The sequence below is a fragment of the Sylvia atricapilla genome, chromosome 11, assembly GCF_009819655.1.
Source record: "Sylvia atricapilla isolate bSylAtr1 chromosome 11, bSylAtr1.pri, whole genome shotgun sequence".
In the NCBI taxonomy this organism is placed as follows: Eukaryota; Metazoa; Chordata; class Aves; order Passeriformes; family Sylviidae; genus Sylvia; species Sylvia atricapilla.
In genome coordinates, this window is record NC_089150.1 from 11461160 (window position 1) to 11473760 (window position 12601).

Here is a 12601-nt window from a genome sequence, read left to right on the forward strand (position 1 = left end):
GGAAGTTTGGAAGCTGGGGTGGGGAGCTGCCAGAGTCTCAGCTTGACAGTGCCAATTACAGCTACAGCAAGACAAACCAAGGTACAAATCCATTCTGCTCAGAGGATGGAGAGAAAAGAAGAGATATGAACCTGTATCTTTTAAAAAAATAAAGGGGCTTGAAATCATCTACCAGACACTGAACCACTTTTTCCATAGCAAAAGCAAAGCACTAGGCTGAAGATGCAGTGAATGTAAATGGCAAGCTCTCAGTCCTAATTAGAAGAGCACAGGTTATTTAACAAATGTATCCTTAGTCTAATGTTCAAATAAATATAATACTTTTTTAAAGCTTTTTTTTTTCTTTTGGACAGTAATTATACACAGTCCTGCTCATCTGTTTGATCAATTTTTACTCGATTCCTACTGTATCATCCTTCAAGTTTGCCCATTATCACAAAGTCTTCAAGGCTAAAAGGGTTCTAAACCCCCTATGTAATGCACAGACAGGAAAAAGAAATACAGTTAACTCTAATTCCTTCCCTTCCTCACAAGCTTGCAGGTGTTCTATTTTCATTGTCTAAAAATCAAAGTCATCAGCTCATTTCCTTTCCCTTGGTACAGTCCCTTTTAAGAAGGTACCTTCCATCTTTTTTTTACTCAGAACTCATAAATAATATAGATAATTGCAGATGGTCAGAGCAAACAAGCAGAGAAAGTATACAGATACAGTACAAGGGAAACAATAAAAATTCTGACGTGCTCCAAAGGCAGAAAGAATTCCTGGCAAATAGAAGCAGCTGCATCCAAGTCATTTTTTTTAGTTATGTACAGCAATCAGAGAGCCAAAAATAATACAGGGACAGACTTTAGACAAAGCTGCATAAGGGTGCTGGCAACTCAGTTCCCTCTGCAGCAACACATTTCCTACCTCATCCTCATGTGCAAACCACAGCTACTTCTTCCCTAAAAATCTGCATTAGGAAGGAGGAACATTGGTCATAGAAATATAGGTTTAAACCTGCTGATACTCCAAAACAGATAAGCAGCATTCAACTAGGAGAATATTATGCTGACTACAATAAGGAACTCAGAGAGTCCACCCAGCCACCCAAGAGTTAACATCACACATTTCTCATCAAAACCTCTTCCAAGAGGTTAAGCACACAATAGACTATCTAAAGCACAGCTAGAAAGGCTGCTTGAAATTCCACACATGTGCCTCAGCAATGTATTTCTATTAATGTCCAGTGTGTGTCAGCGTGAAGATAAGGTACCAACATCATGTCCAACCAGCCAGCTAGAGAATGGGACGCCGTGTAAAACATTGTCTGATGCTTAGAATCCCGGAGAACAGCGGCGTTTGCAATCTCACCCGCTGCACACGTGCCTGATAACACCAACAATGAGGAGGGGCAGCAGGGGCAAACCGTCCTGCAGCTTTGGGAAAGTAAAAAGCTAGAGAGAGAAAGAAGGAAGCAAGCAAGGATTAAAATAAACATCAGCAAATTGGGGCAGGTTTGAGGATGCCCAACTGTAGCAGACAGAATAAACAAACTGGAAAATACCTCAGCAAAACTTAGTCTTTGTATCAGCTCACTTTAACTGTTCTTTAAGGTGAGAAATAAAAAGTTAAATCAGTGTTGATTTTGATTCCTCAGACCATACCACTTAGACTCAGTTTGATCTATTAGTATCATCCAACAAAGCTATTTTTACTGGGACTTGTGGAAGACATGGTATTTGAGGAAACACAATCTTGACCAGGACACACCTGCTCTGTTGGGCCTGGCTCTTGCAGCTTGAGCATCCCATGTGTTACCACAAGCAGCTGGTTTATTCAAACCCACTGGAATACCCCTGCCAGTTGTACTGTGCACTGACAGGTGCTATCACACAGATACATTCCAGCCCATCAGGAACCTTCCTATTAGCTGAACAGTTTGCAAGTTTAATCTCTAACTTACCTATGCTTGAGAAAGGAAAACTGTATGTGGATGAAGGGGTGGAATGTAGTGATTCCAACTGGGACACCACAGTGCATGGAAGAGGATAAGATACATGGTAAGATACAGAATGGCCTTTGGTTCTGTTTTGTGCTGTTTGCCCCCCATCAACAAGATGTAAATTAGAGCAGAATTCTACTACTCCACAGTAGTTTGACAGTGGAATAAGAAGACTCAGTACTAGTTTTGCTGGACCAGTCACAGAAAAGTACCAACATATCATTCTCCTGTTTCTTTATGAATTGAATATTTTGTAGTTATACATAGGGGGAAATGAAGGCTAAACTTATCTTTTACTTCTTAAATGACTAAATGACTTTACAATATCTCTAGGTCAATGAATCTTGAAGAAGTTTCTATGGAGTATGTAAACTTGGTAGACAAACAAAAAAAGTGTGAAATATGGGCATGGAAAACTGAAGGCAAGATCGAGGAAGTAGGCAGCACCACAGAAAACTTCAATTTTTTTGCAGATGCTGGATTTTTAAAAAGGCCAACCTTGTGATAAGGTCTCTCAGCTCAAGAGACTACAAAAATTAGAAGCTCAAACAACCATCAGCTACTGAAATCTGCAAAAACTCTCCAAACACAAATTAACCTTCAGTCAGGAGATAAAAGACTAGCTGCAGAAAGTGGAAGTTGTTAAAAAATGCTATGTCTGACTAATCAGAGCAGCAGTAGCAGGAAAATAAGCAGTACATAGGCAGAATCTTACCCTTAGCCAGGGAACACCTTCTCCTTCTCTCAAGAGGAAGTTCTCTTTCACGTTGGCTGTGTTTTCACTTTCTGCCATTATTGTAGTGCATGTTCTCCAAAATTGCTTTAGTTAAATTTAGACCTCACTGATGCTCCAGAGAACAGAAGTTATTAGCTTGCTGGAGGTAGAAGACATGTAGATAGATCTTCGCCATGCCAAGCTTAAATTTAATGCAAACCTTCCCAAATCCATCATTTAACACTTCAAGATTATTTTCTATAGTGATCCCTGAAATGTTTAATGTTTTAATGGCTTCACAAAGTTATTCTTTCACTGAAGAAATATACCCACTTTCACAGTAGAGGGTAGCAGACAAAGAGGAGCCCAATTGTAGGGAAAAAGAGGGATGTTCTGGCCTAAGACTACAGAATAACACATCACTAATTTTAAAGTCTCTACATACTCATACATTCTCTTCAGAAAAAAGTCTGGAAGAGTGTTTCAAGCTCACATGGCAAGAATGAGAGGTGACATAAGGCACAAGGACTAAAGCTATTTAAATCCCAGTCAATAGTTTGCAACATTTGGTAATAAATCATTAAGTCTCAAACCTAAAAATACATCTTTGCATTTGTATCAACATCTTTAAAAGTCAGCTTTATTCAATTAGTGAAAGAATTAGCTTCATTAGTGAGAGCATTCAAAAACAACTGCATTGCAACTTCCAGCCCAAGACACTGCCACTCTTGCTAACCTAGTTAGGACCCTACCTGGTTCTGCAGGCACTGAGGGCAGGTCTGGGTGTTTGACATACAGCCTGTAAATGCTTCACAAAGAGCCAAACCACAGCAAACTATGCTCATGAGGAGGTGCTGCCCCCACAACTGTTGTCACCCACACTGTAGGTAGGAATGAAGATTCTAATAACTAAATGCACCACTTATTCTCTAAAGAAAACATAAATCATCTAAAAATAAAAGTATCTTCCATAAACACACATAGATACCTGTTGCTAACTGCAACATCAATGAAAATCAAACTGAATGGGCTTTTTCTTCATTTTCCACTATTATTTAAAACAAGCCTCCATACTTTCATATTTCAATCAATGTTTTCTGCCTCACCCAGAAAGAACTTCAGTCAAAAAGTATTTACAGAAAATAAAAACTTCATGTGTTAGCCATGTTGCCTCCCAGAACCAACCTATTTTCTACACACAGATTTACAACTTTAGAAAGGGAACGGTTCAACTCAGTGTGCTATGTTTTATCTGTAGAGCCAACAGGACTAAATAAACTGTCCCTGAGGTGAGCAGTTTCCAAACCATAATGCAAAGCTCACAGAGACAACCAATACCTTTCATTACATCAGCTCAAATAAACAGGGAAGGAAAAAAAGACAAGTTTTGACAATAGAGACCTGACCTCGAAACCAGCAGTGTCACTTCACTGATGGCTCCACACTGTCACAGTTCCAACAAACACCAGGCCACTGCTGGGCCTCATCCGGTCACTACAGCTTGTCTCGACGGTAGGAGATTATGCACAACAAAACCTCAGTTAATCTAGGAATGCTTACCTATGGCTAATCAGCCAGGATGAAGCTGATCCCCAGCTTATCACAAAGTAAATGAAAGCTTTAACAAACTAAATCATGTTCAGCTGAATTTCTAAAACAATCTTCAGTACCAGCTCAGCTGCATCTACAGCTGACACTGATCAGCAACAGTGGGCAATTCACAGCAAAAAAACCCACAAGATTCACTTAAAGCTTCATCAGTTACCAGAAATACAAAGGAAACTTTCCACAAATGGGTTGATGGGACCATTCCTCCACCCCTATAAAGGGAAAAAAAATATGTGATCACTCCCTAACACCAAAATTCTCCTCCATTGTACAAATCTATTGCTATTTATGCTGTTTTCCGCAATTTTGAGCAGTTTTACCTCCACATTCTTTGAAATGGAGAATAAAACATATCAGTTAAAATGTCAGCAGCCCAATATACACTAAATCAAGGGTGGAAGTGTCCAAAGTATGTCCAAAGTCCACAGCAAAGCCCAAGAGTTCAGAATGCCCCATTCACAAGGTGATACCATTATCAAAACCCACTGCTTGATCAAAGGCATTCCCAGTCATGCATTCTTCCTTCATCCCATCTTTCTTGAATCAAGAAGAGATGAGAGGCTCTGAAAAACTGAGAAATTATATCCAGGCAAGAAATCATCTGAAAGAATTCAACAGCCTATGACCTATTATAATCAGCTACTGGAGCAACCTGAAACAAACCCATATCCTTGTATTTCCTTTCATGCCCATCTGAGTCACAACAGTCCAATGCTGGAACCACCAGAAAGCGAAGGCTGGCATCCAGCAAGGCAGTGAGAAGGCATGATCAGAAACACTGGGAATAGCAAGCCATCCATCATGGACAGCTGGATAAACTTTCCAGCAATTATGAATTGCCCAGTCTGTTTTCATGCGGCAGTCAGTGTCTGTCAGTCTTGCCTGAAACAGCCTGTCCTAGTGCAGAGTCTGTCCTACCATCACCCCATTTCTGAACTCATTCTTTCAAAGTGAGAAGGAAGACGACAATGACTTTTGGTCAATAACTCTGACGAAGCCATTATCGTTTGGGTATTAAATGGGGAGATAAGAACTTCAGGGCTTTGCACAAATCATATTAGTTCAATGCTCAAATCTGGGTAATGCTTCTTTTCAAAGTATTAATTTCATTTATTCTATTTGCTCTCCCTCTGTCCTGATAACATAAGTGCACATGGCCTCTAAATGAGATCCTCCTATTTTATAAGTTATAATCTTCCCTTTCTAGAGTAGTAATGAGATGTCTTTGCCTAATCGCGTTTATTCTCCCCCACTACTGCTTTTATCCATTCCCATTTCACATTAATTTGTCTTAAAGGTTTCAGTGAAAACCATCAGGCAGAGAGTCACTGGCTCCAAGAGGCTCACAATACATATGCTGCACATGCTGCTCAACCTTCAGAGATTACCAAAGCAAAAAGGAGGAAAAAAGAGCAGTTTGTTTGCAAAGTTTCCTTTATTGGTAGGAAGGAGAAAAAAAAAAAAAAAAAAAAAAAAGAAACCCAAAAGAATTGAGAAGTTGAGAGAAGACATTTTGATTAACTGGAAATGAAAAAGGAGTGACTTCTCACATTGGGGAATGGTGAGACTATTCACAACATAGTCAAGCAATTAAATAACTTGACTGACAACTCCGCAAGTTCCTCATGCTAGAAATAGAAAAGGATTTAAAGATAGCTGTGTTAATTCTTGGGTATTTCACATGAGACTTAAGGCACGGCACCAGCATTAGTTAAACACCCTAGGCCCTGCTCTGAAATACTGTACATATAATCCTTGTTGTGTTGTAAGGACCCACAGCAGTAAATTATTCAAAAAGTCTACTCAGCACCATGATCCTGCAGTGCTGCACAAACAAACAAAACATTTTATCTCTAATACAAATTGGGGAGAGTTCTTCTACAGCAGCTTAGCAGATGACTTCCATTTGAGCCAGTCCCCAGGGTTAATCAAAAAGCCATATTCACTCAAAGAGGAAAGTGAATGCTGCACTATTACTTACAGAGCTGTTTTGCTTCTTAAACTAAAGCTGTAAGGAGTTCTACTCAAAACCTCAGGTATCTAGAAGCTAAAGTACCTTCTTCCAAGTCATTAAAGGAAAAAGAAAGATCAAGACAAAAAAGCAGAACAGGACCCAGGTACTTAAATCTAAATCCCTCTTGAAACCAGTATACTTCAAGGATAAAAAATTAGGAAAACAAAACATACAAACCACAATAAAATAATGGTAAGTTTAAATCAGCACCCTATCCCATAAACAATCAAATAACTGGCCCCAGAAGCCAACAGCAAATTCCATATCAAAGGTTAATTCTAGTCCACACTCTCTTTGTGTGCACTACATAACAACACTGAAGTGCTTATAGCAATATTTCCAATAATAAAAGTCAGTGAGTGAAAGCCATAAAGAACAGATTAAATGACAAGCAACGTTCAGCACAATCACAATGAAATCACTTCGAAATACAGCTATGGTACTTGGAATTATACAAGAGGTATGGTTACAGCAGAATGTCCCAGCACGGCTGCAGACAACAGTACAAGAGAGGGCTACTAATCACTGAGCTATTGATATGTTAAGGGCACAGGGCAGCTCAAGATCTTCATGTAAATACTAAAAAAAATAATAAAACTTTCTAATTATATGGTTTTCAATCATTACCAAATAAAGTGCTGCTTAAGAAGCTAAGGATTCACTTGTTATTTCTTTCATGGGAGTCGCCACCTCTTTAATCTCACTTCCCTAAAAAGTCACAACAACAAAAACAACCCTTGAAATTTCTCCCTTATAAATGTAAGCAGATAATTTCCATTACATTTCTCTGCACCTGAGTTACCACTAAGGTACCTTGAGTTCCACAACTATCTTCTACCTGAAAGAGAAGATCAACACAAGACATGAATGAGCTGCTCATATCCAGTATTTTCCCTATTAGCTGGGGCTAAAAAAACAAAAGAGCAAAAAATACTCAAGCCCTATGCATAAAAAAGGAGGATAACACTAGAAGACAAAGGACAGACATGGTTTGAGTAGGACTGAGTCAAAACAATAAGGTAACCATGCCCAAAAGGAAACTGTAGCTGAGATAAAGCAAGTCTGATAGGGATCCCAATAATTTAAGTCTGACCAAAACAGTTCCTGTTTAGGAAGATATCTAGAAGCTGACAAACAATACCTCTGCCTTCATCTTTGCAAGGACAGACTAGACTATCCCATTTTTTAAGGATCCTAAATTTATGACTGATCAAGAGACAGTTAAAGAGCAATGAAATTTAACAGTCTCTCATTCTTGCACCACATTATGGGCTAACACACCATGGCCACTATTTACCACAAGGGAACCCGAATCAGATTTTCACAGAGCATCAAGCACATAATATCTGGGTATGCAACACTACAGGATTAAAAGCTAATTCAGATAATAGAACAGCTTTTTTATGTGAGCAGTCAGGTCCCAATTAATTTTAGAGGTGTCCCCTTTGCATTTCACAAATATTGCACAACTGCTAGTCACATTTCTCCAGGATTACACTCCACATGCCATTGCAGGAGGGCAGGGCTCTACTTTGAGCAAAGTTACATCTTGAGGCTGGAAAACAAATCCACCAGCTCCTTCCCCTTGCTCTTAAAGAAGCCAGTTAATTGCATTCATAAAGAGAATACCCTCTTTCTAGTGAAAAGAGAGTTAATACTGCCCCTTCTGACCCAGATCTCCTTTGCAGAGGAGCAAGTCACCTGCCTCAGACATCACTGCTGTGAAGCTCAGCAACAATCCAACACTCCATGGTCAGGATACAATCTGCCAAGAGGAAATTTCAAATTTCCAGTGACAGCAGCCGTTCACAAGTTATATCTATCTAGGAAAGCAATCTCAGATATCTACCAATCCAATCATATACAAATTTTAGCATGGAGACAAAGTACAGTTGGGTCTAAAACCACAAACAGACCAATTCACAGAAGAGAATTTCCTTAAAGACTGTTAACCACCAAAGTGAAAATACAGCCTCTTGCTTTCAAAGCCTCTAAGTCTTGACAACACCAAGGTGCCTGACTAATAGTAAAAACTGCAGCAAGAATTCCCCAAAAGTAAGTCTGCCTGCTGGGCAAGAACTAATTGTTTTGGGAGTCAGAGATGTGTCCAAAAAAGAGTTTATGCTTCCTGGTCCCTAAAAATCAATCCTAGACCTTCTTCAAAAGGTCACAATACTTGACAGTTTTATAACAGTTCTTCTGTTATCAGATCTATAAAAGACTCAAACAAAGGAAGACATTATAACTTTTTATTAATTTGTGTACATACACAATTATACCCTAGAAGAAAACAGAGCAAAGTCTCAGGATACATTACGGCAGCAGAATGTGATCCTGTATATATTGAAACATGTATTTTACACACTTGAGAGCTCAAAAGAGTTCTCTGTAGCTAGACAAGGGCTACATATACACACATACCATACTCCCTGCCACTGGTAAAGCTTCCCCAGCACAGCCATTGTTCATGCCTTGGCAGCATGCAGTGACATGCTGCAAGTGAAGCTTGCAGCATCACTGCGAGCCAAATGTTAAGTGATGTCGGGTGAGGAGTGTTTCAGCCTAAATCCAAGTTTTTAAGTTCATTACACAAGTGACATTAAATGAATCCCCTCAAGCAGAGCCATTTTAGCCAGTCCAGGTTGGAAACATAGCGGGGGGGTCTGTTACTTACCAGCTGGGCTGCTCTCTGCCTCTCCTCATTAATGCTGCTCCTTTCCTTGGCCTCATTGGCTGCTTCCCTTTCTCTTTTGGCCAGCCGGAGCAACTCCTCTTGGACCAGTGCCTGTTCTTGCTCATACCTGTATAAGCATCAAAAGCAGAGAGAGATTTCTGGCAAGCGGGTCATGGCTTGTCATGGACCACCCTTGCTTAGACCCAAAACACAAATCCAGAATCCATTTGACACAAAATCTGCTCACAATTCCATTATCAGCAGGATTCAAAAGCCCTACAAACTTTAAATATGACCTGCAATTCCAGTGAGGTACAACTCTGGCAACAACAGCAAACATAACACCACATAAGCTTATACTTCAGTTATATTTAGCTCTATTAAGTACTTAATTATCACCTGAAAACAGTGAAAATAGGAAGCAGTTAGCCAGACAGATAGAAGCTGCTTTGGAAAAGATCAAGGGACATAGAACAATAGAAGAAGTCAGCCTAGCTAACACTGCTGCTCTATGGCTTTTACACAAGAAAGAAAAATCACAAAACGCATGCAGCAACATCACTAAAAGAAGCTGTCCTGAACTGAAAAAGGCTTCAAAGGGGATTCTCAGGCATTAAAACATAATCATAGAATAAAATCACAGAATTGTTAATGTTGGAAAAGATCAAGTCCAACGATTAACCTAACACCACCATGTTCACCACTAAACCATGTCCCCAGGTGGCACACTCACAAGCCTTCAGAATGCTTCCAGGAAGGGTGATTCCACCACCTCCCTGGGCAGTCTGTTCCAATGCCTGACCACCCTTTCTGTGAAGAATTTTTCCCTCGTACACAACCTAAACCTCCTCTGGTACAACTTGAGGCCATTTCCTCTTTTCCTTGTCACTTGTAACCTGGGAGAAGAGACTGACCCCCACCTGGCTGTATCTCCTTTTCAGGTAATGCAGAGCCATAACGTCCCCCTTCTCCAGGCTAAACACCCCCAGCTATTCCCAAGGAGACTTGTGCTCCATCCCCTTCCCCAGCTCCACTGCCCTTCCCTGGACACACTCCAGCACCTCAATGTCTTTTGTGTAGTGAGGGGCCCAAAACTGAACCCAGGATCTGAGCTGTGGCCTCAACAGTGCCCAGTACAGGGGACAGTCACTGCCCTGCTCCTGCTGGCCACACTATTGCTGATACAGCCAGGATGCCACTGGCCTTCTTGGCCACCCGGGGACACCTGGGCTCATGTTCAGCCACTGTCAAACACACTCATTATGCTCAGACTGATGTAAAACACAGACATATGCATACAAAGATATATTCCCAAATGAGCTAAACAATCATCTTTTTCAAGAGCTTCACCTCACCTCTGGTAGAGTTCATGCTCGGCAGCAGAGTCACTTGCCTTTGGTGGCTGAATTCCTAGAAAGGAGAAGAGAAACCTGTGACAACTAACAGTACTACAAAGGTAGTCCTTCATCATGTCATTGTCTTGGGTTTTGTAACCAAAAAAACGTTTATTCTATTCCATCTGTTGAAACCCAGTTGGGGAGGTGTTTTTTCTTTATCTGTTGTAACTCCAGGAGGGAGGGTGCAACTGCCTTTCTGACAACAAGCCAGCTGTTAAAACCAGGTGAGGCATTGTTTCTTATCTCTGTTCACCCTCCCATTACCTCCATGGGGATATCCTCTGTTAATGGGCCATTAAAGCTCACCAATGACATGACACATTACATCATCCCATTGTGAGATGCTCTACCCAGGGAGGAGGAGCCCAAACCATCTCTACCTAGATAAAAAAGAGCAACAAGTGTCACCAGGCATCCAGTGTTCCCACGGGACTCCCAAAGGCAGACTAGACCCATCTCTGGACCCTTTTCTCTACAGGACCATCTCTACTTCCAACAGGACCACATCTGCCACTCCAAGAGGGCTTGCTTTTGGACTGTTTCCAGCACCCTGACCAACAGGGTGTCAGGTTGTATTTCTGACTCTGTCAGTGGTCTTTTGTATTATTGCATTTATTTTATTTTACTTTCTCCCCCCCCCCATTAAATTGTATTTCTGACATGGAGTGTCTCACTAGTTTTGCTTTCAAACCATCACAGAAATAAAATATTTTAGGAGAATTTCACATTATTATTCATGAAGAGAAAAAAAGTCAAGAAAATTTAAGTTTGATGGACAGAGTTGGAATTTATGAAACAGAGACACCAACATCATTTTCAACCAGGCACACTGAATAAACCACACTACAGAAAACTTCTACATGAGGATACTAACTCCTCAAACCCTTATATATACTGAAACATGAGCATGGATGTAGACCTACTTTCCATTTTCTTCCTCTAATTCTAGTAAATCTTCATCTTGACCTCCTTCTCTCCTTGTACTTACAAGGAATTCCACAAGTGAAGATGAAATTATTTGATGGAGTTCAGGGCATCCATAAAGCTAAATCTACATTCAGGAAAGACACAGGCTGAGAGAAAAAAAAAATCCCTCAAAATAAAGGCCTAGTTCCCTAACTTCATTTTAGTCTGGATGCCTCAAACAAACCCACACTGCTGACGTGTATCAAGAAACCTATTTGAGAACCAATAGAAATCAAGTAGTTTTCTGACCTGTAAAGAAAGACAAGTTCAGAAACCAAGTTTCCATCATCCACTTAGCCAGCTGTGCATAGACATGTTACCCTTCCCTATAAGGTTCTTTCTGAAGAATAAAAAGCAGTACTTCCCTCACCCATGCACATTATATGCCCTGCGTGTGTAAAGCAGACAACAAGGCAGCCTGCCAGAAATGAAAGGCAAAATATTTCTGCTTTATTTATTGCACATTCATCTGAAATGCTAGAAATGTTCACAGAGTGATAGAGGCTAACCAAGGAGGTAGCACTGAAAAATACCAGCATCCTGTGTAACATGCAGTAGCAGCACCACCCTGACAGTACCTGTAGATCTGGGTTTCCCCCCTGCAGCCAGTGAAGATGGAGCTGTGCCATTGGATGCACGGGGAGATCTCTGGTAGTCCCTTTTACTTTGAGAGGATTCTTTCATTCGGTTCACTAAATCTTCAGTGAGCTGAAACACAGAACCAGGGAAGACATCAGCCAAGTCAGTTTCTGCTGTGTATTTCACTGTGAACTTCCCCATTTGTTAATTCCCATGATACTACAGAAGTATAGCCAGTTATATTGCAATGTCAATGTCCCTCCAATCCAGGCAGTCAGCCCTTGTATGTTGACTTCACATTTTTAAAACCCTATCAGCAAGTGACAAAACCTCCAATCTCCTACCTGACCCTAAAAACTTCACTAGACAATCTCTCCTAAACACTAACAAAGGTGGAGAGCACCCATAAACAAGTCAACCCTTCGTATAGGTTGATAAATTTACCAGAAATTGAAGGAAAGTAATTAAGCAGGTTTTAAGTCCATCTTTTCCTCTTCTTGGTCCATGCTTGCTAACTCAGCTCAGCATGGCAGACATGCCGCAAGATACACAACAGAAGAGCCATGCAGACCTCCCACTCACATAAGGCTGCAAACATTTTTGCAATCTCAACTTCATTTTCACTCCCTGACTTGGGTTCAAACCCATGAAAAAGAAAGAAAA

General features: G+C 40.6%; 1 protein-coding gene across 2 annotated transcripts in view; it reads right to left on the reverse strand.

Annotated features, from left to right (window-relative positions):
- The window catches only part of CHCHD6 (coiled-coil-helix-coiled-coil-helix domain containing 6), a 110759-nt gene that overhangs the window by 96506 nt on the left and 1652 nt on the right, over positions 1-12601 (reverse strand). For both annotated transcript variants that reach the window (XM_066326677.1, XM_066326676.1), the window contains exons 2-4: positions 11938-12067; positions 10352-10406; positions 8997-9123 (exon numbers count right to left, since the gene is read on the reverse strand). In XM_066326677.1, the coding sequence (XP_066182774.1) occupies positions 8997-9123; positions 10352-10406; positions 11938-12067 (312 nt within the window). The remainder of the gene's footprint in view (positions 1-8996; positions 9124-10351; positions 10407-11937; positions 12068-12601) is intronic.